General features: G+C 45.5%; 1 protein-coding gene across 4 annotated transcripts in view; it reads right to left on the bottom strand.

Moving 5' to 3' along the window:
• tulp4a (TUB like protein 4a) overlaps positions 1-27,170 on the bottom strand; it is a 560,980-nt gene that overhangs the window by 116,308 nt on the left and 417,502 nt on the right. For all 4 annotated transcript variants that reach the window (XM_068044726.1, XM_068044727.1, XM_068044728.1 and 1 more), the window contains 3 exons: positions 21,941-22,085; positions 19,516-19,660; positions 18,969-19,062 (listed from right to left, as the gene is read on the bottom strand). In XM_068044726.1, coding sequence (XP_067900827.1) covers positions 18,969-19,062; positions 19,516-19,660; positions 21,941-22,085 — 384 coding nt within the window. The remainder of the gene's footprint in view (positions 1-18,968; positions 19,063-19,515; positions 19,661-21,940; positions 22,086-27,170) is intronic.

Below are 27,170 nucleotides of genomic sequence, written 5' to 3'. Positions count from 1 at the left end.
GGCATGCGCCATGGAGAGGTCACTCCATAGTTGCCTCACAGCGACTGAAACAACACGGAAGGCAGCAGTTACGGGTTATAAGTCCAGATAAATTGGCGTAGAAACTGGGCGCCACGGGTTGCCTTTGTCGGTGGGAGAGGTCATTGCACCTCACTGGACAGCTACCGCCCGCCTCAAACCGGGCAGCCCCCGGTCAATAAGGTTCTGTCCCGCCACAGTCTGCCTGCTTCAATGGGTGCTTGGAGCTCAGGGTCATTGCCCGAAAGGTGGACTGATACACCGCACCAAACAACAATGAAAAAAGGAAAGAAGGTACCAGCCCTTCGCTTTGCAAGCTGGAACGTCAGAACTATGTGTCCTGGCCTGTCGGAAGACCTTACACAAATCAACGATTCTCGGAAGACCGCCATCATTAACAACGAGCTCAGTAGACTCAATGTGGACATTGCAGCACTTCAGGAGACTCGCCTCCCCGCGAGTGGCTCTCTAGCAGAGCAAGACTACACCTTCTTCTGGCAGGGCAGGGATCCTGAAGAACCAAGACAGCATGGAGTGGGCTTCGCCATCAGAAACTCCTTGCTCAGCATGATAGAGCCTCCCTCAAATGGCTCGGAACGCATACTGTCCATCCGACTGCTCACCACCTCTGGTCCAGTACACCTACTCAGCATCTATGCTCCAACACTCTGTTCCGCACCTGAAGCTAAAGACCAGTTCTATGAACAACTCCATAACATCATTAGCAGCATCCCCAACACCGAACACCTATTCCTGCTGGGGGACTTTAATGCCAGGGTTGGGGCCGACCATGACTCATGGCCCTCCTGCCTTGGGCGCTATGGCGTTGGAAGGATGAATGAGAACGGGCAGAGACTGCTTGAGTTGTGTACCTATCATAACCTCTGCATCACCAACTCGTTCTTTCACACTAAACCCTGTCACCAGGTTTCATGGAGGCACCCAAGATCACGTCGTTGGCACCAGCTAGACCTCATTGTCACAAGGCGAGCCGCCTTAAACAGTGTTCAAATCACACGCAGCTTCCACAGTGCGGACTGCGACACCGACCACTCCCTGGTGTGCAGCAAGGTTAGACTCAGACCAAAGAAGTTGCATCATTCCAAGCAGAAGGGCCACCCGCGCATCAACACAAGCAGAATTTCTCACCCACAGCTGTTACAAAAATTTCTAAATTCACTTGTAACAGCCCTTCAAAACACTCCCACAGGGGATGCTGAGACCAAGTGGGCCCACATCAGAGACGCCATCTATGAGTCAGCTTTGACCACCTACGGCAAAAGTGCGAAGAGAAATGCAGACTGGTTTCAATCTCATAATGAAGAGCTGGAACCTGTCATAGCCGCTAAGCGCATTGCACTGTTGAACTACAAGAAAGCCCCCAGCGATTTAACATCCGCAGCACTTAAAGCAGCCAGAAGTACTGCACAAAGAACAGCTAGGCGTTGCGCAAACGACTACTGGCAACACCTATGCAGTCATATTCAGCTGGCCTCAGACACCGGAAACATCAGAGGAATGTATGATGGCATGAAGAGAGCTCTTGGGCCAACCATCAAGAAGATCACCCCCCTCAAATCTAAATCGGGGGACATAATCACTGACCAACGCAAACAGATGGACCGCTGGGTTGAGCACTACCTAGAACTGTACTCCAGGGAGAATGCTGTCACTGAGACTGCCCTCAATGCAGCCCAGCCTCTACCAGTCATGTATGAGCTGGACATACAGCCAACCAAATTGGAACTCAGTGATGCCATTGATTCCCTAGCCAGCGGAAAAGCCCCTGGGAAGGACAGCATTACCCCTGTAATAATCAAGAGTGCCAAGCCTGCTATACTCTCAGCACTACATGAACTGCTATGCCTGTGCTGGGACGAGGGAGCAGTACCCCAGGACATGCGCGATGCCAACATCATCACCCTCTATAAAAACAAAGGTGACCGCGGTGACTGCAACAACTACCGTGGAATCTCCCTGCTCAGCATAGTGGGGAAAGTCTTTGCTCGAGTCGCTCTGAACAGGCTCCAGAAGCTGGCCGAGCGCGTCTACCCTGAGGCACAGTGTGGCTTTCGTGCAGAGAGATCGACTATTGACATGCTGTTCTCCCTTCGTCAGATACAGGAGAAATGCCGTGAACAACAGATGCCCCTCTACATTGCTTTCATTGATCTCACCAAAGCCTTTGACCTCGTCAGCAGACGTGGTCTCTTCAGACTACGAGAAAAGATCGGATGTCCACCAAAGCTACTAAGTATCATCACCTCATTCCATGACAATATGAAAGGCACAATTCAACATGGTGGCTCCTCATCAGAGCCCTTTCCTATCCTGAGTGGTGTGAAACAGGGCTGTGTTCTCGCACCCACACTTTTTGGGATTTTCTTCTCCCTGCTGCTTTCACATGCGTTCAAATCCTCTGAAGAAGGAATTTTCCTCCACACAAGAACAGGGGGCAGGTTGTTCAACCTTGCCCGTCTAAGAGCGAAGTCCAAAGTACGGAAAGTCCTCATCAGAGAACTCCTCTTTGCTGACGATGCTGCTTTAACATCTCACACTGAAGAATGCCTGCAGAGTCTCATCGACAGGTTTGCGTCTGCCTGCAATGAATTTGGCCTAACCATCAGCCTCAAGAAAACGAACATCATGGGGCAGGATGTCAGAAATGCTCCATCCATCAATATTGGCGACCACGCTCTGGAAGTGGTTCAAGAGTTCACCTACCTAGGCTCAACTATCACCAGTAACCTGTCTCTAGATGCAGAAATCAACAAGCGCATGGGTAAGGCTTCCACTGCTATGTTCAGACTGGCCAAGAGAGTGTGGGAAAATGGCGCACTGACACGGAACACAAAAGTCCGAGTGTATCAGGCCTGTGTCCTCAGTACCTTGCTCTACGGCAGCGAGGCCTGGACAACGTATGCCAGCCAAGAGCGACGTCTCAATTCATTCCATCTTCGCTGCCTTCGGAGAATACTTGGCATCAGGTGGCAGGACTATATCTCCAACACAGAAGTCCTTGAAGCGGCCAACATCCCCAGCTTATACACACTACTGAGTCAGCGGCGCTTGAGATGGCTTGGCCATGTGAGCCGCATGGAAGATGGCAGGATCCCCAAAGACACATTGTACAGCGAGCTCGCCACTGGTATCAGACCCACCGGCCGTCCATGTCTCCGTTATAAAGACGTCTGCAAACGCGACATGAAATCGTGTGACATTGATCACAAGTCGTGGGAGTCAGTTGCCAGCATTCGCCAGAGCTGGCGGGCAGCCATAAAGACAGGGCTAAATTGTGGCGAGTCGAAGAGACTTAGTAGTTGGCAGGAAAAAAGACAGAGGCGCAAGGGGAGAGCCAACTGTGCAACAGCCCCAACAAACAAATTTCTCTGCAGCACCTGTGGAAGAGCCTGTCACTCCAGAATTGGCCTTTATAGCCACTCCAGGCGCTGCTTCACAAACCACTGACCACCTCCAGGCGCGTATCCATTGTCTCTCGAGATAAGGAGGCCCAAAAGAAAAAGAAAGAACATCCAATGTAATCCGATGTCTTCTGGCTGCTGTCTCAGCTTCCAGCGCAGCACAGACAGAGGCCTCCCGATGCATCAGTGCTACAGTAGAAGTTCAGACAGAGGTCATGAGATCCCTGGTTGCTGGCATGCAAGCATGGACAACTGCCATTGTGGATGTGGATCTTAGTGCTCAATGATGCATGCACACTCTTGCAGAAATCCAGTAATCTGTGCTCCAGCAGATTCCAAGGAATGCTGAGGTACCCCCCCCCCCACCACCACCCCGCGCCAGTGGGACTGGCAGTGGCACAATGGAGCATTAGCCTACTGTGCCCTCTCAGGCTGACAGCATTCTTGCTCTCAACACTGCCAGTCCACCTGTGCCCTTGCTTTTGCTACTCAATCAAGTTCTCCCTGTGTCTGCGTGGGTTTCCTCCAGGTGCTCCGGTTTCCTCCCACATGCCAAAGACTTGCAGGTTGATAGGTAAATTGGCCATTAGCAATTGCCCCTAGTATAGGTAGGTGGTAGGGAAATATAGGGACAGGTGGGGATGAGGTAGGGATATGGAATTAGTGTAGGATTAGTATAAATGGGTGGTTGATGGTCAGCACAGACTCGGTGGGCCGAAGGGCCTGTTTCAGTGCAGTATCTCTAAACTAAACTAAACTAAACTAAACCAGCCAGCCCAGACTGCTGTCACCCATGCTGTAGTCTGGAAGATGAGTTTGTTGAAGGCTTTCGTGACAATTGCCTGGAACAATATGTTGTGGAACCAACTAGGGATAAAGCTATCTTAGATCTAGTATTGTGCAATGAAGCAGGTTTAATTAGCAATGTCATCGTAAAAGATCCTCTGGGAAAAAATCATTATACAACTGAATTCCTATTAAGTTGAAAGTGACATATTCCAGTTCCAAACAAGAATCTTAAACTTAAAGAAAGCCAATTACACAGGTATGCAGAGAATGCTGGCTAAGGTTGATTGGGTAAAAAGATTAAAAGGTATGGCAATTAGAGGCAGCAGCAGTGGCAGCGGGTGATAAATCAGAGTGAGGGAACGGTGCAGACCTTCCACGGTGTTTTCCAAAAAAAGCCAAAGAGTAATAGCAGATAGGTTGGTGAGTTTTAAGCTCTTTTCCTCTCTACACAAGGGCAGTGGTTTAAATTAGGATCATGAAACTATGAAGTACTGTATTAAATTTAAAGCTTAGCAACTGCACCAATTGGCAAGGGACTACACAGGAGGGAACAGTAAAGACTAGAAGTGCAGTCGGGATAGGAGATTTCATAGTTAGGGAGAGAGACAGGCATTTCTGTAACCGTTTTCGTGAGTCACACATGGTGTGCTGCCTCCCTGGTGCCAGGGTAAAGGACAGCATGGAGAGGGTGCAGAATATTCTGCAGGGGAAAGGGAGTGATCCAGAAGTTGTGGTATGCATTGGTACCAACAACATAGAGAGTGCAGATACTGAGGTCTGATGGTCAGACTGTCAGGAGTGAGGGAGGAAGTTAAAAAGTAGGACCACAAAGGTAGTAATCTCTGGAGTACTCCCAGTGCCACCCGCTAGTGAGAATAGAAATAGGAAGATAGGGAGGTTTAATGCGTGGCTTGAGGCATGGTGCAGGAGGGAGGGCTTCAGATTTTGGGACATTGGGATCAGTTATGGGGCAGGAGGCACCTATTCAAAAGGGATGGTTGCATCTCAATGGGATTGGGACCAACGTGCTCATGGGTGGTTCACTAGTGTGGTTGGGGAGAGTTTAAACTAAATTGGCAGGAGGATGGGCACCAACAGATAGAAGTAGAAAAAAAATCAGGTGCATAAAGGAGTGAGAGTGTTGGATAGCACTAGACAAGGAAGTAGTGCCATATTAGGCCAAGAAGGAATATGAGGAATACAAAGACAAGTTTACAATGCATGTGTGTAGATGCAGTGTGGTGAATAAGGTTGGTGTGCTACAAGCACAAATAGCTGTGTGGGAATATGATATAGTGGCAATAACTGAAATGTGGCTTAAAATGGAGAGGGCTGGGTGCTTAATATTCAAAGAACAAGAACAAAGAACAAAGAACAGTACAGCACAGGAACAGGCCATTCGGCCCTCCAAGCCTGCGCCAATCTTGAGGCCTGCCTAAAGTAACACCTTCTGCACTTCCGGGGCCCATATCCCTCTATTCCCTTCCTATTCATATATTTGTCAAGATGTCTCTTAAACGTCGCTATTGTATCTGCTTCCACCACCTCCCCTGGCAGCAAGTTCCAGGCACTCACCACCCTCTGTGTAAAAAACTTGCCTCGCACATCCGCTCGAAACTTTGCCCCTCTCACCTTAAACCTATGTCCCCTAGTAACTGACTCTTCCACCCTGGGAAAAAGCTTCTGACTAACCACTCTGTCCATGCCGCTCATAACTTTGTAAACCTCTATCATGTCGCCCCTCCACCTCCGTCGTTCCAGTGAAAACAATCCGAGTTTTTCCAACCTCTCCTCATAGCTAATGCCCTCCAGACCTGGCAACATCCTGGTAAACCTCCTCTGTACCCTCTCCAAAGCCTCCACGTCCTTCTGGTAGTGAGGCGACCAGAATTGCACGCAATATTCTAAGTGTGGCCTAACTAAGGTTCTGTACAGCTGCAACATGACTTGCCAATTCTTATACTCTATGCCCCGACCGATGAAGGCAAGCATGCCGAATGCCTTCTTGACTACCTTATCCACCTGTGTTGCCACTTGCAGTGACCTGTGGACCTGTACACCCAGATCTCTCTGCCTGTCAATACTCCTAAGGGTTCTGCCATTTACTGTATACCTCCCACCTGCATTAGACCTTCCAAAATGCATTACCTCACATTTGTCCGGATTAAGCTCCATCTGCCATTACTCCGCCCAAGTCTTCAACCGATCGATATCCTGCTGTATCCTCTGACAATCCTCATCATTATCCGCAACTCCACCAACCTTTGTGTCGTCCGCAAACTTACTAATTAGACCAGCTACATTTTCCTCCAAATCATTTATATATACTACAAAGAGCAAAGGTCCCAGCACTGATCCCTGCGGAACACCACTAGTCACATCCCTCCATTCAGAAAAACACCCATCCACTGTTACCCTCTGTCTTCTGTGACCGAGCCAGTTCTGTATCCATCTTGCCAGCTCACCTCTGATCCCATGTGACTTCACCTTTTGCACCAGTCTGCCATGCGGGACCTTGTCAAAGGCTTTACTAAAGTTCATATAGACAACATCCACCGCCCTTCCCTCATCAATCATCTTCGTCACTTCCTCAAAAAACTCAATCAAATTAGTAAGACACGACCTCCCCTTCACAAAACCATGCTGTCTCTCGCTAATAAGTTCGTTTGTTTCCAAATGGGAGTAAATCCTGTCCCGAAGAATCCTCTCTAATAGTTTCCCTACCACTGACGTAAGGCTCACCGGCCTATAATTTCCTGGATTATCCTTGCCACCCTCTTAAACAAAGGAACAGCACTGACTATTCTCCAGTCCTCTGGGACCTCACCTGCAGCCAATGAGGATGCAAAGATTTCTGTCAAGGCCCCAGCAATTTCTTCCCTTGCCTCCCTCAGTATTCTAGGGTAGATCCCATCAGGCCCTGGGGACTTATGGACTTATCTACCTTAATGCTTTGCAAGACACCCAACGCCTCCTCCTTTTTGATAATGAGATGACTGAGACTATCTGCACTCCCTTCCCTAGGCTCATCATCCACCAAGTCCTTCTCCTTGGTGAATACTGATGCAAAGTACTCATTTAGCACCTCGCCCATTTCCTCTGGTTCCACGCATCTCTGTCCTTGAGTGGGCCAACCCTTTCCCTGGTTACCTTCTTGCTCTTTATATATGTATGAAAAGGTTTGGGATTTTCCTTAATCCTGTTTGCCAATGACTTTTCATGACCCCTTTTAGCCCTCCTAACTCCTTGCTTAAGTTCCTTCCTACTGTCTTTATATTCCTCAAGTGCTTCATCTGTTCCTAGCCTTCCAGCCCTTACAAATGCTTCCTTTTTCTTTTTGACTAGGCTCAGAATATCCCGTGTTATCCAAGCTTCCCGAAAGTTGCCAAACTTGTCTTTCTTCCTCACAGGAACATGCTGGTCCTGGATTCTCATCTGCTGACGTTTGAAAGACTCCCACATGTCAGATGTTGATTTACCCTCAAACAGCCGCCCCCAATCTAAATTCTTCAGTTCCTGCCTAATATTGTTGTAATTAGCCTTCCCCCAATTTAGCACCTTCACCCGAGGACTACTCTTATCCTTATCCACAAGTACCTTAAAACTTATGGAATTATGGTCACTGCATCCGAAATGCTCCGCCACTGAAACTTCGACCACCTGGCCGGGCTCATTCCCCAATACCAGGTCCAGAATGGCCCCATCCCTAGTTGGACTATCTACATACTGTTTCAAGAAGCCCTCCTGGATGCTCCTCACAAATTCTGCCCCATCCAAGTCTCTAGCACTAAGTGAGTCCCAGTCAATATTGGGGAAGCTAAAATCACCCACCACCACAACCCTGTTATCTTTACATCTTTCCAAAATCTGTCTGCAGATCTGCTCCTCTACCTCCCACTGGCTGTTGGGAGGCCTGTAGTAAACCCCCAACATCGTGACTGCATCCTTCCTATTCCTGAGCTTCACCCATATTGCCTCGCTGCATGACCCCTCTGAGGTGTCCTCCCGCAGTCCAGCTGTGATATTCTCCTTAACCAGTAATGCAACTCCCCCTCCCCTTTTATATCCCCCTCTATCCCGCCTGAAGCTTCTAAAGCCTGGAACATTTAGCTGCCAATCCTGCCCGTCCCTCAACCAAGTCTCTGTAATAGCAACAACATCAAATTTCCAAGTATTAATCTAAGCTCTAAGTTCATCTGCCTTATCTGTTATACTTCTCGCATTGAAACAAATGCACTTCAGACCACCAGTGCCGCTGTGCTCAGCAACATCTCCCTGCCTGCTCTTCCTCTTAGTCTTACTGGCCTTATTTACTATGTCTTCCTCATTTACTTCACTAGCTGTCCTACTGCTCTGGTTCCCACCCCCCTGCCACACTAGTTTAAACCCTCCTGAGTGACGCTAGCAAACCTTGCAGCCAGGATATTAGTGCCCTTCCAGTTTAGATGCAACCCGTCCTTCTTGTGCAGGTCCCATCTGTCCCTGAAGAGAGCCCAATGGTCCAGATATCTGAAACCCTCCCTTCTACACCAGCTGCTCAGCCACGTGTTTAGCTGCACTATCTTCCTATTTCTAGCCTCACTGGCAGATGGCACAGGGAGTAATCCAGAGATTACAATCCGAGAGGTCCTGTTTTTTTAACTTACTACCTAACTCCCTAAACTCCCCCTGCAGGACCTCATCACTCTTCCTGCCTATGTCATTGGTACCAATGTGTACCACAACCTCTGGCTGTTCACCCTCCCCCTTCAGAATGCCCTCTGTCCGTTCAGAGACATCCTTGACCCTGGCACCAGGGAGGCAACATACCTTCCTGGAGTCTCTTTCATGTCCACAGAAGCGCCTATCTGTGCCCCTGACTATAGAGTCCCCTATAACTATTGCTCTTCTGCGCTTTGTCCCTCCCTACTGAACAACAGTGCCAACCGTGGTGCCACTGCTCTGGCTGCTACTGTTTTCCCCTGATAGGCCATCCCCCCCAACAGTATCCAAAACGGTATACTTGTTAGAGAGGGGGATAGCCACAGGGGATTCCTGCACTGACTGCCTGCCCCTTCTCGCGGTCACCCATCTATCTGCCTGCACTTTGGGTGTAACCACTTCTCTAAAACTCCTGTCTATGACGCTTTCCGCCACCTGCATGCTCCTAAGTGCATCCAGTTGCTGCTCCAACCGATCCATGCGGTCTGTGAGGAGCTGCAACTGGGTACACTTCCTGCAGATGTAGTCGCCCGGAACGCTGGAAGCGTCACGGACTTCCCACATCTCACAGGTGAAGCACTTCACCCCTCTAACTGTCATTTCTATCGCTAATTAGTTAATTGATATAAAATAAATAAATACTTATTAAATCCTTACTAAATTATGATGCACTTCACTATATGGTCCCTAGTGCTAGATTTCTACAATAAATATTAAATGCTGTCGAAATACAGTAATCTCCTCCCTCTGGTTTAGTTACTCTACTTATTAATTAGTTAATTAGTGTTTTAATCAATTTTTATCAGTTTTATTTTCAAATTCGGTACAGATTCCCTACCAGCCAATCAGGTCACAGATTTCCTGTGACGTCACTTTTTCAGTTTTTTTTGCTATCCTGCTGAAGCTGCCGATTCACTAGGTAAGTACTTTATACTGAAACTTACCTTCCCAGCTGCCCCCTGGCTCACACTCTCACTGCTACCGCTGTTCAAAAAGAAGCTGCCGAATCACTCGGTAAGTACTTTATACTGAAACTTACCTTCCCAGCTGCCCCCTGGCTCGCACTCTCACTGCTACCGCTGTTCAAAAAGAAAGATACAAAGTGTTCAGAAAAGATAGGGAAGGAAAAAAGGTGGGTGGGTGGCAGTAGTGAGTAGGGAAGACATTGTCGTGTTGGAAAAGGAGGATGTCCTTGAGGGGGCAAAGACAGGATCCATTTGATCAGAATTGAGACACAAAAAGGCATGTTCACGCTACTGGGAGTATTCTATAGGTCTCAAAATAGTGAGGGAGAGAGATAGAGGAGTAAATCTGCAGGGAAATCACAGAGATGTGCATGAACTATTAGGTGGTGATATTGGGGACTTTAAGTACCCAAATATCGATTGGGATAATGTCAAACTAAAGGATAAGGAGGGGGAGGAATTTCTTAAATGTGTTCAGGAGAACTTGCTTAATCAGTATGCTCTCAGTCCAACTAGGAAGGAGGCATTGTTGGATCAGGTGCGAGGGAATGAGGTGCGCTAAGTGGATCAAGTGTCTGTGGGGGAAAATTTTGCGAAGAGTGATCATTGTATCATAAGATTGAGATTAGCAATGGAGAAGAGCAAGGAACAATCTAAAGTAGAACTTTTAATTGGAAGTGGGCTGACTTTAATGGGATCAGAGGGGATCTAGCCAGTGTAAAACGGAACCAAAGATTGACAAAGAACAAAGAACAAAGAAAATTACAGCACAGGAACAAGCCCTTCGGCCCTCCAAGCCTGCGCCGATCCAGATCCTCTATCTAAATATGTCGCCTATTTACTAAGGGTCTGTATCTCTTTACTTCCTGCCCATTCATGTATCTGTCTAGATACATCTTAAAAGACGCTATCGTGCCCGCATCTACCACCTCCGCTGGCAATGCGTTCCAGGCACCCACCACCCTCTGCGTAAAGAACGTTCCACGCATATCCCCCCGAAACCTTTCCCCTTTCACTTTGAACTCATGTCCCCTAGTAATTGAATACCCCGTCCGATGAAGGAAAGCATGCCGTATGCCTTCTTGACCACTCTATTGACCTGCGTTGCCACCTTCAGGGAACAATGGACCTGAACACTCTCTGTACATCAATTTTCCCAGGACTTTTCCATTTACTGTATAGTTCATTCTTGAATTGGATCTTCCAAAATGCATCACCTCGCATTTGCCCTGATTGAACTCCATCTGCCATTTCTCTGCCCAACTCTCCAATCTATCTATATTCTGCTGTATTCTCTGACAGTCCCCTTCACTATCTGCTACTCCACCAATCTTAGTGTCGTCTGCAAACTTGCTAATCAGACCACCTATACTTTCCTCCAAATCATTTATGTATATCACAAACAACAGTGGTCCCAGCACAGATCCCTGTGGAACACCACTGGTCACACGTCTCCATTTTGAGAAACTCCCTTCTACTGCTACTCTCTGTCTCCTGTTGCCCAGCCAGTTCTTTATCCATCTAGCGAGTACACCTTGGACCCCATGCGCCTTCACTTTCTCCATCAGCCTACCATGAGGAACCTTATCAAATGCCTTACTGAAGTCCATGTATATAACATCTACAGCCCTTCCCTCATCAATCAACTTTGTCACTTCCTCAAAGAATTCTATTAAGTTGGTAAGACATGACCTTCCCTGCACAAAACCATGTTGCCTATCACTGATAAGCCCATTTCCTTCCAAATGGGAATAGATCCTATCCCTCAGTTTCTTCTCCAGCAGCTTCCCTACCACTGACGTCAGGCTCACCGGTCTATAATTACCTGGATTATCCCTGCTACCCTTCTTAAACAAGGGGAGAACATTAGCAATTCTCCAGTCCTCCGGGACCTCACCCGTGTTTAAGGATGCTGCAAAGATATCTGTTAAGGCCATGAAAATACGTAATGGAACAATGGGTAATCTTTAAGGAGATGTTTCAAGTACAGGCTAGGTACATTTCAACAAGGGCGAAAGGTAAGGGAACCAAAGCCAGGGCTCCGTGGATGACAAGGAAGATAGAGAATATGATGAAACTCACCCCAAGGATTGGTTGGGAGGGGCCTCGCTTTCCCCATGCCAGAGATCGAGTTATCACTGGGTGCAGGGCATTGGATAGCAAATGAAGGCGACAGCAACAGTGCAGTGGATAAGTAATGCTTTATTGGAATGGATGAATCAGATAGCAAAGATCAGCTGAAATGTTCCTGAATTAGTGTGTCTCGAGCCTCCCTTGCGCCCATTTCATGGCACCTTTCCTGTGGTCCTTCATGATGCATGGCCTAGTCAGCAGCTTCCTCCACATCCTCATCGTCTGAGGAGGCACTGTTCTCCACAATATCCTCATTGTTCAATCGCTCTCCCCTCTGTGGCGCACAGTAGACCACCACGATACGAGAGATCGTGCTGCAGCATATCAAAGGACACCACCGGATCAATCCAGGTGCCTGAACTGCATCTTCAGTAGACCAACGGCCTGCTTGATGGTTAGTTGGGATGCCCCATGGCTTGCGTTGTACCTCTCCTCTGCATCTGTACTTTGGATGCTCACAGAAGTATCCATCTCTTTAGTGGGTTGTCTTTGTTTCCCAGAATCCATCCTTCAACACGTATGGGCGTGGGGGTGTTGTGAAAGGTCCGGCACCTAGGACTTAGTATTTAAGCATCGTGGCTGCTTCCCGGGAACCATGCACATACCTGCAGATTCCATTTGTGGTGGTCACAGACATGTCGCACCTTAAATGAGTGGAATCCCTTCCTATTAATGAAAGCCACTGGCTGGCCTGCAGGAGCCTTGATGGCCACATACGTGCCGTCGATCAAACCGTGCACCTGGGGAAATCCTGCGATGGGCCTGAACACAATGGCTCCCTCAACCTGGCTGTCTCGATCGGTGCGAAAATGGATGTATTTGCTGGCTCTCTTAAAGAGGGCATCGGTCACTACCTTCATGCACCGATGCGCCGCAGACTGGGAGTTCCTACAGATGTCTCAAGTAGGTCCCTGGAATGAACCGGTGGCATAGAAGTTTAGTGCCACAGTGGCCTTTCGCACCTCTGGCATTGAGTGGCCACCACCAACGTTGGGGCTGAGCTCATCCACCATTATGTTTAGTTTAGTTTAGAGGTACAGCGCTGAAACAGGCCCTTCGGCCCACTGAGTCTGTGCCGACCATCAACCACCCATTTATACTAATCCTACACTAATTCCATATCCCTACCACATCCCCACCTGTTCCTATATTCCCCTACCACCTACCTATACTAGGGGCAATTTATAATGGCCAATTAACCTATCAACCAGCAAGTCTTTGACATGTGGGATGAAACCGGAGCACCTGGAGGAAACCCACGCAGACACAGGGAGAACTTGCAAACTCCACACAGACAGTACCCAGAATTGAACCCGGGTCGCTGGAGCTGTGAGGCTGCGGTGCTAACCACTGCGCCGCCCAAATTATGGCACACAGCCTCCCTGGAGAGGTGCAGTCTTTGACGACACTGCTGTTCAGACATCTGAAAATAGCACATCCTCTGATGGTAGACCCTCCCTGCGGGATACCTTCTTCTGCATGCAGGAGGATTCTCAGAGTCTGCTCCGCATCCTCTCCTTCCTCCCCACTCCAAGGTTGCTACTGTCCCACTGCCTGTGGCTGCAGCTCTCTGTCTTTGCTGCTCCTCCTCACCAGAGGATCCACCTCCTGAGTGCACGTTGCCCATTACAGGAAGGCAGTCTTGAGTTGACAGGGTCTATTACCCAGGCAGCTCCTCCACCCTCCCCACGCCACACCCTATTTCTCCCTATTTGAAACACACAAGTACCGGTTCCCAGATGGCACTGAGCAGGCACCTTCCGCTCCCCCCCACCCCCACTCCTGGCAGCGATATCTGATGCCCGCGCTGCTCTAGCTTACCTTTCAAGACACACGACTTCAGTTGATGGCCACCAAGTGAATCCAGCCCTCACCTCTTGCGCTCTTGCTGCTTTCATATACTTGCTTGGGCTCTGATGGCGCGTGGACCCCATGCACTTCGGGCAAAATTCCAAAACCTACATAAAATCTCTTTCAGTCATAGAGAAGTAGTTATACAGCACAGAAACATCGTGTCTGTGCCGGCCATCAAGCACCTAACTATTCTAATCCCATTTTCCAGCATTTGGCCCATAGCCTTGTATGCTATGGCGTTTCAAGTGCTCATCTAAATATTTCTTAAATGTTGTGAGGATTCCTGACTCTTCAGGCAGTGCGTTCCAGATTCCAACCACCCTCTGAGTGAAATATTTTTCCTCAAATCCCCTCTGAACCTCCTCCCCCTTATCTTAAATCTATGCCCCCTGGTTATTGACCCCTATGCGAATGGAAAAAGTTTCTTCCTATCTAACCCATCAATGCCCCTCATAATTTTGTATACCTCAATAATGTCCCCCCTCAGCTTTCTCTGCTCTAAGGAAAACAACCCTAGCCTTTTCAGTCTCTCTTCATAGCTGAAATGCTCCAGCCCAGGAAACATCCTTTTCAACATTTCAATTGGCAAATTACATCAATTACTTGTTTGAAGTGTCAAGATATTCTGCCCTCCCACCATGCTTGCGCCCCTTGGAAAATCCAGATCTGACATAAAGATATCGGACTTCCTTCGCAATATTCTGCCAACCCCCTCCCCACCTTCTGACCCTGTGTTCAAAGGGCCCAGAAAATCCCGGCCTATGACGCTACGGCAGGAAAGAAACAGTGGGTAACATTTGAAGAAACAATTCAAAAAGTTCAACAAAGATACATTCCATTAAAAAACAAGCAAGCAGCAAGAATGATCCTTTGTGGCTTACGCTTACTATTGAAGTTAAGGATAGTATTAGGTTAATAGAAGAAGCTTATAATGTTGTAAAGCCTGAGGATTGGGACTGCTTTAGAAACCAGCAAAGGGCGACCAAAATGTTGATAAAAAGGGATAAAACAGAATGAGAGTAAACAAGCCAGGAATATAAAATCAGATTTTAAGAACTTTTACAAGCATATAAAAGGAGAGTAGCTAAAGTAAATGTTGGTCCCTTAACGGCAGAGACAGCAGAAATTATCGTGGGGAATGAGAAAAATGGCAGAGACGTGGAACAAATAATTTGTGTCTGTCTTCACAGTAGAAGACACAAATTACATACCAGAAATAGAGGGTAACCAAGGAACTAATAAGAGTGAGGAATTTAACGTAATTAATATCAGCAGAGAAAAATATTGCAGCAATTTAAGGGACTAAAAGCCAACAAATCCCCAGGACCTGATGGCCTCCATCCTAGATTTCTAAAAGAGGTAGCTGCAAATTTCCCAAAATTCCCTAGACTCTAGGATGGTCCCAGTGGATTGGAAGTTAGCTATGGCCGCTATTCAAGAAAGGAGGGAGAGAGAAAACAAGGAACTACAGACCAGTTAGCCTGACACCAGTCGTCAGGAAAATGTTGGAATCTATTTCGAAGGAAGTCTTCACAATGCACTTTATGATTCGACAAAGTCAACATGATTTTACGAAAGGGAAATCATGTTTGACAAATTTCTTAAGAGTTTTTTGAAGATGTGACTAGTAAGGTAAATGAAGGGGAACCAGTAGATGCAGTTTAGATTTAGATTTTAGATTTTTTAGATTTAGAGATACAGCACTGAAACAGGCCCTTCGGCCCACCGAGTCTGTGCCGACCATTAACCACCCATTTACACTAATCCTACACTAATCCCATATCCCTACCACATCTGCACCTGTCCCTATATTCCCCTACCACCTAACTATACTAGGGGCAATTTATAATGGCCAATTTACTTATCAACTTGCAAGTCTTTTGGCTGTGGGAGGAAACCGGAGCACCCGGAGGAAACCCACGCAGACACGGGGAGAACTTGCAAACTCCACACAGGCAGTACCCAGAATTGAACCCGGGTCGCTGGAGCTATGAGGCTGCGGTGCTAACCACTGCGCCACTGTGCCGCCCATAATTCAAGTTTACTTGAATTTCTAAATGTCATTTGATAAGGTGCCACACAAAAGGTTTAATATGCAAAATAACAGCTCATGGAGTTGGTGGTAATATCTTAGCAAGGATGGAGGATTGGTATATCAACAGGAAGCAGAGAGTAGGGATAAACGGGGTATTTTCAAGTTGGCAGGCTGTAACTAGTGGAGAGCTGCAAGCACCAGTGCTGGGGCCTCAGCTGCTTACAATCTATATTAATGACTTAGACGAAGAGATTGAGAGTATCTAAGTTGGTGACAATACAAAGTTAGGTGGGGATGTAAGCTGTGAGGAGGACACAAAAAGGCTGCAAAGAGGATAACTGAGTGGGCAGCAAGCTGACAGATGGAGTATAATGTGGGAAGTGTGAGGTTATTCTCCTTGGTAGTAAGAATAGAAAAACAGAATTTTTTGTAAAGGCATGAAACTTTTAAATATTGATGTTCAGAGAGACTTGGGTGTACTCGTACAAGAAAAACAGGAAGCAAGCATACAGGATCAGCAATCAATTAGGATGACAAATGGTCTGTTGGCCTTTATTGCAAGGGGACTGGAGTACAAGAATAAAGAAGACCATACCTGTAGTACTGTGTGCAGTTTTGGTCTCCATATCTAAGGAAGGATATACTTACTTTGGACGCAGTACAGTGAAAATACACAAGATTGGTTCCTGCACTGAGAAGATTGTCCTTTGGTGAGAGGCTAATTAAATTGGGCCTATACTCTCTGGAATTTAGCAGAATAAGAAGTGATCTCATGGAAACATACAAGATACTAAAGGGGCTTGACAGGGTAGACACTGAGAGATTGTCTCATCTGGCTGGGGAATCTAGAACACGTGGGCACAGCCTCAGGATAAGGGGTTGATTATTTAGGACTGAAAGTAGAAATTTCTTCATGCAGAAGGTTGTAAATATTTGGAATTGTCTACCCCAGAGGGCATCATTGAGTATATTCAAGACTGAGATCAATAGAATTTTGATCTCTCAGGGAATCAAGGGAAATGGGGAGCGGACGGGAAAGTAGAGTTGACGTAGAAGATCGTCCATGATCGTATTGAATGGTGGTGTGGGCTTGAGTGTCGAATGGTCTACTCCTATCCCCCATTTCTTCTGTTCGTATGTTCTCAAGGCCAAGAACTGCTTAAGGATGTCCTCCAAGGCCATCTGCAGTCTCCCCCTGTAAAAGTCAGCAGCCTTCCACCAGCCATGCTGCAGCCACAGGGGTAATACTGCATAGGAGCACTAAGCCAGGCAGAGGCACCCACAAGAGAGTACTAAGGGGATACACAGGGTGATTGGGTCCTTTTTCTATTGTTGATGTATTGCCGGATAAAAGGTGTTGTCTGAAGATTTTTGCTGTTGGCCTTCATTGAGTGATGTAGGCCAAGGGGACTTTGTGATGGGGAGAATGAAATGGATGTACTGTAAGTATGGTGGGTCTGTGTTGGAGGTGGGGAAGTTCTTTTTAACTGAAGTAAATCCTATGCGGTTCCTCTTGTTCTGTCCAGTTGCATGTGGTCTTCTCCCTTCGTCTTCCTCCCAAGGTGGCCTCCAGATCACAGGAGGTAGTGGCATTATTGTGAGGCCACCACCACAAACATGGAGACTCTCTTGGGCATGCACTGCAAAGATCCTTCCCGAGTGATTTAAGCAGTGAGATCTCTATTTCAGGACCCCAGTGACTTGGTCCATGGTGTTGCATGTGGCGCCATGGTTCTCATTGAAAGCCTTTTTACTGCTTGTGATGGAATGATGGAAGGGATTCATTGGTCATACGTGGAGGGGGCATCCCTTGTCACCAAGAAGCCATCGGTCCTGGTCTCCTGAAGACAGTGGGAATTGCTGACTGCTGCAGGATAAAAGCATCATGGGTACTGCCAGGATAGCAAGCATTCACTGAGATAGATTTCTCGATATGGTCACACATCAACTGCACATTGAGTGGTGGTCCTCGCGGTGGCAGTATTGTTTCCCCTTGAGGTGGGAGGCCTGCAGAGCCACATGTATGCACTCGATAGTGCCCTGCACAATCAGGAAGCCTGCTAGTGAACCCACATGCCCTTTCATTCTAGTTTCCCCCCTTAGGGAGAAGAGGATGAAGTCTCCTCCCCTCCTGTAAAGTGCCCATCACCACCCAGATAATTCTGTGGACAGCGAATTGAGTCACGTTGTCATTGTCACAAACTGCTGGCTGGAAGGAACTAGTTGCAAAGAATGAAAGAGTGACTGCAATCTTCACAGTACTGGTAGAGCTGCCCTCACCCTGGTTTGAGGCTCCAGGTCTTTGTTACAATCTCCTCGGTGAAGCAATACTTCTGGCTCATCCCCAAGTAAGGCTAGTGCTCCCGGAAGACCCTCACGGGGTAGGACCTTCTAAGAAGAGCCCTCCTTCTCCTCCCTCCTCACCTTGCCTGTCGTGCTCATGTTGCAGAACAAGTGGCATTGCAATTACTGCCCCCATATTTATGCAAGGCAATGTAATTCTCTGCCTTTCTGTGGTCAGCAGAAACCTTCTAACTCCTCCAGCAACTCACCACAGTACTTCCACCGACTTTGCCTGAGCACAAGTCAAAAGCACCTCAGCTGCAACTTATTGAGTGGCTCTTTAAATCGTCGCAGAATAGGGCCCACCTTGTTTCCTAACATTTGTTGTTTCAGAAGCAAATGAGTATGATGGTCCCTGCACATTTGTTGGCCAATTTTAGTATTCGTACATTGCATCAGCCCACTGGCGATGGCGATGACATGATCTTCCGATGCATACAGGGGATGCACCTGCGTGCACCACTGCAGTCAGCTCTCGCCGCTTGGAAGTGGCCAGCGGCACTTGAACTCTGCAGGTAATTCTGCATAGTGTTGCTAGAAGTTGCGTTAATCAAATGAATTTTGCGGCCTCTAAGTCTTATAAAGCATTTTGTATTATAATGCAGGTAATATAGAGTAATACATTATTCATTCCATTAATAGGGAGAATTCCACTGGGACATGGAGCAAACATGCTGCTAGACAGCATACTAATTTTTGAATTCCTACCTGCACCCAGATTACTTGGTAGAAATGAAGCCAGTCCTACAATCTTGAACTTTGTCCCCCAGATGTTAGATGTGACCTGAGCAAGATAGTTATGCTGAAACAAACAAGTACATTTTCTTTCAAAATGCTGCTTTACAGTATCATGAAAATTTTCTGATTTGTCAAGCAGATGCAGAAAAAGGCACGAATTTGAACTTGACATTAAGGTATATTGTTGGGACAAGGTAGGAGCTTTACCTTGTACATAACCCATGCTTATAACTGACCTAGAAGTGATTAACAATCACACTGGATTTAAAGAGGATAATATTCACTCTCCAACACAAACACCCATCATCTTAACACACATCCCAAAATTTAAAATTAGATGAATCTTCAATGGGTAGTTAATATTTTAAGTATGCAATTTGTTGTTTTAACCCTCTGCACATGACATGAGTAGCTACTAAAATATAATTTTTAAAAGTCAATTTGCACTAAATATTTAACTTTAGTAAAATAATGAGAACTCCAGTAAATAATCAAACAAACCCATTCAGCTTCATACCTGTGTGATATCTTCTAAAGGAAAGTCTTTACGAGTTAAGCTTGGGGAACCAATAGAAGGTTTCCCAATTGGTAATCGTGGAGACTTTGATATCTCCTGGCTAGCCCGAGAAAGTTTGGGTGATTTTCTAGCATCAAGATTAATTCTGGTGAGAAATGCACATGGATTAGCATAATGTTTAGGTAAATGTGGCAATCACTAAAGTTACATTATCCCTAGCCAGCTGGGGCTAATTTTAGCAGATATGCTGCTGCCCTGGCTGAAATGAAATTAAATAATTTAGAATCACACTTGGGATATGGTTTGCATGGCCAAATACTCAACAGGACAATGCCTTTTTAGGTTGTTGGGAGATGTATGAAATATTTTCCGAAGCATTAGGTGCATTTTCTATTCATTTTTATGATGTAATGAATTTACTGAAACTGGCACTGAATTTCACTAGCTTTATGGGAACAAACTGCTGTGGTAAAACATGGGTGGATATCCATATGGGGCCAAAAGTGCATAATGTTCCAATCTCTGGATTGCCCAAAGCATCTATCCTAAGCCCCCTCTCACTTTTCATCTACATGCTACCCCATGGTGTCATCATCTAAAAACACATCAGCTTCTATATGTACCTTGATATGCCCAGCTCTACCTCACCACAATTATTATCAATCCCTCCACTGTCCTGATTTGTCAAGCTACTTGTCTGACAGCCACTCTTATGTGAACAAAAATTTCCTCCAACTAAATGGAAGACCAAAGCTACTGTTTTCGGTCAGTGCCAAACACTCTATTCCCTAGCCACTGAATCCATTCCTTTCATTAGCCACTGTCTGAGGCTGAACTAGACTATCAGCAACCTTGGGATCCTATTTGACCTGGCTGAGCTGCCAAACTTATATCCTTGCCATCACTAAGACTGCCTACTTCTACCTCCATAATAATACCTGCCTCCACCTCTGCCTCAGCTTATGCTGCTGAAACTATCATCCTTTGTTACTTTTCACCCTTCGTAAATGAACTCATCCAAAATTGTGCTGCCCATATCCTTAATTGCACCAAATTCCATTCACCCATCACCCCTCTGCTCGTCGACATACGTTGGCTGGCAATGCCCTGCTTTTAAAATACTCATCCTTTATTTTCAAATCTCTCTATGGCCTCGCCTCTCCCTATATCTGTAACCTGCTCCAGTCCTACAACCCTCCGATCTCTCCACTCCTGGCCACTTGCATTCCCTTGATTTTAATTGCTCTACTGTTACCAGCTGCTGTAGGCCCTGAGTTCTGAAATTCCCTTCCTAAACTTCTCCGCATCACACCCCGCTCTCCTCCTTTAAGATGCTCCTTGAAACCTATCTCTTTGACCAAACTTTTAGTCACCTGAGAACAGAAAGTGCAGGAAATACTCAGCAGGCGTGGCCAGGCCAGGCCAGGCCAGGGGTTCTGATGAAAAGTCACAGACCTGAAATGTTAACTCTGTTTCTCTCTCCACAGATGCTGCTATTTCCAGCACTTTTTATTCTCATTTCAGAGTTCCAGCATCTGCAGTATTTTGTTCTTATTTTAGTCACCTATCCTATTATCTCCTTATGTGCTTCTGTGAAGTGCCTTATTACATTATTATTTTCTTTCTTTTGGGCCTCCTTATCTCGAGAGACAATGGATACGCGCCTGGAGGTGGTCAGTGGTTTGTGAAGCAGCGCCTGGAGTGGCTATAAAGGCCAATTCTGGAGTGACAGGCTCTTCCACAGGTGCTGCAGAGAAATTTGTTTGTTGGGGCTGTTGCACAGTTGGCTCTCCCCTTGCGCCTCTGTCTTTTTTCCTGCCAACTACTAAGTCTCTTCGACTCGCCGCAATTTAGCCCTGTCTTTATGGCTGCCCGCCAGCTCTGGCGAATGCTGGCAACTGACTCCCACGACTTGTGATCAATGTCACATGATTTCATGTCGCGTTTGCAGACGTCTTTATAACGGAGACATGGACGGCCGGTGGGTCTGATACCAGTGGCGAGCTCGCTGTACAATGTGTCTTTGGGGATCCTGCCTACATTATTATTATTACATATTATTACATTAAAGGCACTATATAAATGCACTTACACGTATCCAAGTAGAAAGTTTTGCACTACCTTCAAATTCAAAGGAAAGCAGTACAACATTTTTGGATACTAAAGGAAGCTAGGGATAGGGCGGGAAACTGGAGTTGAGGTAGAAGATCAGCCATGATCTTACTGAATGCCGGAGCAGGCTTCAAGGGCTAAATGGCTCCGATTTCTTGTGTTCTTAAAATTCTTCAGTTGACAGCTATAGTATCAATAAAGCATAACCAAAGGGAAGGGGTTATGGGGAGAAAAAAGGTCTTTCTTTTGAAAATCTTTTTCATTAAAAAAAACTCAAGTCATCAAACTGGTTAGTCTCGAGTCTTTTGTGTACCTGGGTAGTTTGGGGGATTTGCTAGCTCGGGAGATCTTTGGAGATTTCTTGCCAACCCAGTCATCACTCAATTCTATATCGCTGGAGTCAGAACAGTTATAGCTGTCAATCACAGTTGAAATCAAGTTGTTTCCATAGGTTTCATCTAGTAATAACATAGAAGAAAAGACAATTAAAACCGGGCCCAATAGCACATCTTAAATACTTTTAAACTGCACCCTGTTATAAGAAATAATGGTCAGGGTGTTTTGTCTTACAGAATTCCAACTATCAAATTTAATTGTGTTATTTTCTTAAATTATAACAGTTGGAAATTAAATTTAGAGATGTATTTAATGTTCCAATAAATGCTTGGCTACACCATTTTCAGAAAAATCAAGCCAAAAACTGAGCTTTTTTTCCCGATTTAAGAATATAGGAACCTTTCATATGAAGGGAGATAAACCTGGTCACAGATCCAGATGTGGCCAGCTATCATGCCAAAGAGCACTTGCATGTCAAAAGCCATATTCTTCATCTGGCTGCCACTGGTGATGAGATTTTATTTTAAAAAAGAAAAAGCATCCTGGCACTGCAACAAAAATTCTTCACGTTGGTCATTTCTGTCACATTAACAGAGCACTCCGTCATCCAACTATGATTTGATTTAAAACTGGAGAAACAGAAGGCAAGACCAAAAACAGAGCAAATGAAAAGAACACTAGCCTAGAAATTACTGCTGTCAATATAAGCTTAAGGCAGGTTTGCAACATTGTATTAAAACAAATAAAATAGCTTATGTACATTTTTTAAAAAGCGAATAGACAAGTATTAATGTGTTCAACTGCTAATATCACCAACTTTTAGACTGTACTTGCACCCATATAGTGTACATGCGAACAAAGGCTGATTTTAACTGTACTATTTGGGCAAGCATTGCCTGGGCAGTGCGTCAAACGGAAAATCAGGCAGGGAAGATTGCATACCCGAAGCAAATTCCACCCAATTTTCTTCACTGAAATAACAATAAGGATCCTCCCTGCACTCTGCCCAGGTTCATGCTCAGGCAGCACAGCTAAAAATCTATCCAAGTTCAGAATCCCATATGAGGAATGTTAATTTTAGAATAATGAAGCACTTATGATAAATAGTAAGTTTGTAAATATATTATGGAACTACCTTAAGTTAAATATATCTTGTAAGTTTACAAATGACAATATGGAAAATGCATAAGACTGATGTAGATACAATAATGCAAAACAAAAGTCTGGATAGGACACAGCAGTAGTAATGGTGGAAAATGGGAAACAATTAATAATTTAGCTGTTATAATCCTGTTTATTTTACACAACAGTTTTATTGCAGGTGAGCATCTACCACACAGAAGTTTGTGATTTACATAAACAGAGTGAGCACCACCTCCTACTGGTCAAAGTTTGTATCATTGAAACTGGCAATGCAACTGACCAATTCATCTGATTAAAGGGCAATAATTTGTGTAACTTGAAGTTTACACATTGCATGGTTTCATACAAAAGTCCAAGAATTTATGGAAGACAAATAAATACCAATCGGATTTCAAAGTTAAACCACAACAGTAGTATTATGAAAGGACATTGACTTTTTGTGGAATCACTGGAGCTGACTATAAGTAAAATATCAATTTCTGTGGATATCAACTAAGTGACTCATCCTTTCAAAGCTCAAAAAATAAGTAGATGGACCCATCTTCAGCACCATAATTACTTGAGTCAAGTGAGATTTGAACTCTTCCTGGAAAATGAATGGATGGGGGACTTCATAACTGTCCTAACCACTAAGAATCACTGAAACTTGCCCTCCATGCCAAGAATAAAGCTCATTATTTTGAGTAAATGTAAAGTTCACAAGGATCCATAGATTCAACTGATTCTGATATTAGTTTCAAAATGAGATTCAAACCCACATTTTGCAGGTATTTTTCATTACTTAGACACCAATGACACAACTACCAACTTTGGAGTCTTCATTCCTTGAAGAGCCTGGTATGCAAATAAAGCATCATTCATCACATCTTTAGCCACATTCTGCTGGGACTCAGTATTAAATTCTTTGGTCAGCATCCATCTTAGCCATAGCAGCTGTTTCTGACAATGTCAAAGATCGCACCACAGTACATTACATGATGCTGCAGGTGAACTCAAACATTGACATAACTTGTAACTAAAACTCAGAGGCCTCAAACACCTACCCCTCAACCACAGGAGCAGACATGGAATGTGACTTAATCAGTAAATCGTTACAGAATAGTTCTTGCAACTGCTTCCTGATTTAACACTGAAAAAGTGATTCTGTACCCAACTGGATGCACAGGTACTGTGCCAAGCAACTGAGCTTTAACACTTATCAAATAGCAGTTGGCGTTGCACCAGTAGGAGCAAACTTAGCACCACAGTATCAGAAGCAGAAAGTCGCATCGGTCCCCTGGAGAATACAAACAATGCACAGCTGAACCAGGAGCACATAATGGAGCCACACAAGGAATGAAACTTTGGCTACAGTCACACAGGAAAACCAAGAAGTCATGTGCAGATGAACGAGAGGTGGAACCCACGCAGAGTCGAAATATCAAGACTTATGGCCCAGTTTAAACATCCCAATAACATGCATTTATATAGTGTCGTTAATGAAGTGAAATTCCCAAGCCACTTCCAGGATCATTATCAAAAATAGCGACGACAAGCCACGTAAGGAGCGTATTAGCGCAGATGAAAAGTAGGTTTTATGCAGAATCTTAAAGGAGGAGATAGGCAGAGAGGTTAAAGAGGGAATTCCATAGCTTAGGACCTCAGCAGTTGAAGGAACAGCCACCAATGGTGGAGTGATTAAAACCAGAGAAGTGCAAGAGGCTAGAATTGGATGCGCGCAGATATGTGAGGGCTGTATTGCTGGAGGAGGTTACAGCGATAGCAAGGGGTGAGACATGGAGGGATTTGAAAATAAGGACGAGAATTTTAAAATTGAGGTAGTGCTTAATCAGGAAGCAATGTAGGTAAGGCAGCGCAAGGGTGATGGGTGATCAGGACAAGGTACGAGATAGGATACAGGCAGCAGTGTTTTGGAAGTCTATGGAGAGTGGAAGATGGGAGGCTGCCCAGCAGTGCATTGGAATAGTCAACTCTACAGGCAACAAAGGCATGGATGAGTGTTTCAGCAGATGAGCTAAGGTGGGACAGAGTCGGATGGTGTTATGGAGGTGGAAATAGGTGGTCTTAGTGATGATGCGGATGTATGGTAGGAAATCCATCTAGGGGATCAAATACAATCCAACAGTCAGGTTCAGCCCTAGACAACTGCCAGGGACAAGGCTGGAGGTGATGGCTAGAGAACTGAGTTTGTGGTGGTGACCGAAGACAATGGCTTTGGTCTTCCCAATATTTTAGTTGGACAAAATTTCTGCTCATCCAGTATTGGCTGTCAGACAAGCAGAAAAACAATTTAAACAGTGGAGGGATCAAGAGAGTTGGTGGTGAGAGAGAACTGTGTGTTGTCAGCATACATGTGGAACCTGACGCTGTTTTCGGATGGTGTCACCGAGAGGCAGCATGTAGATGAGAAACAGGAGGGGACCAAGGATGGATCCTAGGGGGCAGAACATGTAATGGTGCAGGAGCAGGAAGAGAAGCCATTGCAGGTGATTCTCCAGCCATGACTAGATAGATAAGAGGTAGCTAAGAATGGAACCAGGTGAGTGCAGTCCAACTGGATGATGGTGGAGAGGCGTTGGAGGAGGATGGTATGGTCAACAGTGTCAGAAGCTGCAGAGAAGCCAAGAAGGGATAGTTCACACTGTCACAGTCACATAGGATGTTGTTTGTGACTTCGATAAGAGCCGTTCTGGTACAGTGCGAGCATGGAAACCTGATTGGAGGATTCAAACATACAGTTCCCAGGGAGATGGACTTGGACTTGGGAGGTTCAAGAACTGCAGTGCCACTTTGGAGTGGAAATGGAGTTTGGAGATCGGACAATAATTTGCAAGGATGGAGGGTCTTTTGAGCAGGAGGGTGAACGAGAGGGGGGACAATACCTGAGGAGACAGAGTCGTTAACAATATTAGATGACATGGATGACCAGGAAGGGAAGATCGATGGTCAGCAGTTTTGTGGGAATACGGTCAATAAAAAGAAAGGCTTGCATTTATATAGCACCTTTCATGAACACTGGACGTCCCAAACTGCTTTACAGCCAATGAAGTACTTTTGAAGTGCTGTCACTGTTGTGATGAAGGGAACATGGTAGCTAATTTGCGTACAGAAAGCTCCCACAAAGAGCAATGTGATAATTACCAGATAATCTGTTTATTTATTATGTTGACCGAGGGACAAATATTAGCCAAGACACTCGGATAACTCTAAAATAAAAGCAAAATACTGCGGATGCTGGAAATCTGAAACAAAAACAAGAAATGCTGGATTCACTCAGCAGATCTGGCAGCATCTGTGGAAAGAGAAGCAGAGTTAACGTTTCTTCGGAACTGACAAATATTAGAAAAGTCACAGATTATAAACAAGTGAGGTGGGGGTTGGGCAAGAGATAACAAAGGAGAAGGTGCAGATTGGACCAGGCCACATAGCTGACCAAAAGGTCACGGAGCAAAGGCAAACAATATGTTAATGGTGTGTTGAAAGACAAAGCATTAGTACAGATTAGGTGTGAATATACTGAATATTGAACATCAGCAAGTGCAAACCTGAAGAAAAACAACCTGAAAAAAACAGTGGGTAAGCAAACTGAACAAACTAAGATGAAATGAAATAAATGCAAAAAAAGATTGTAAAAAATGTAAAAAGGAATGCAAAAAAAAGGAAGAAAAAATAACTAAAAATGACTAAAAATGAAAGTAAAGTGGGGGGCTGTCATGCTCTGAAATTATTGAACTCAATGTTCAGTCCGGCAGGCTGTAGTGTGCCTAATCGGTAGATGAGATGCTGTTCCTCGAGCTTGCGTTGATGTTCACAAACCGGATAACTCTGCTGCTCTTCTTCAGATTAGTGCCATGGGATCTTTTACAGACTACGGCAGATGGGGCCTTGGTTTAATGTTTCATCCGAAAGACATATGACAGTGCAGAACTCGCTCAGTACTGTGCTGGTCTGTCAACCTAGATTAGGGGAGCAGGAAATGGGTCTCATGGACAAGATGATAACGGAGAGGGCATGAGGGCAGGTTGGAGAGAAGCTAGAGAAAGATGCGACTTAAAGGCTAGAGC

The sequence above is a fragment of the Heterodontus francisci genome, chromosome 13 (assembly GCF_036365525.1).
Source record: "Heterodontus francisci isolate sHetFra1 chromosome 13, sHetFra1.hap1, whole genome shotgun sequence".
NCBI classification, from domain to species: Eukaryota; Metazoa; Chordata; class Chondrichthyes; order Heterodontiformes; family Heterodontidae; genus Heterodontus; species Heterodontus francisci.
This window is presented reverse-complemented; position numbering and strand designations above follow the sequence as displayed.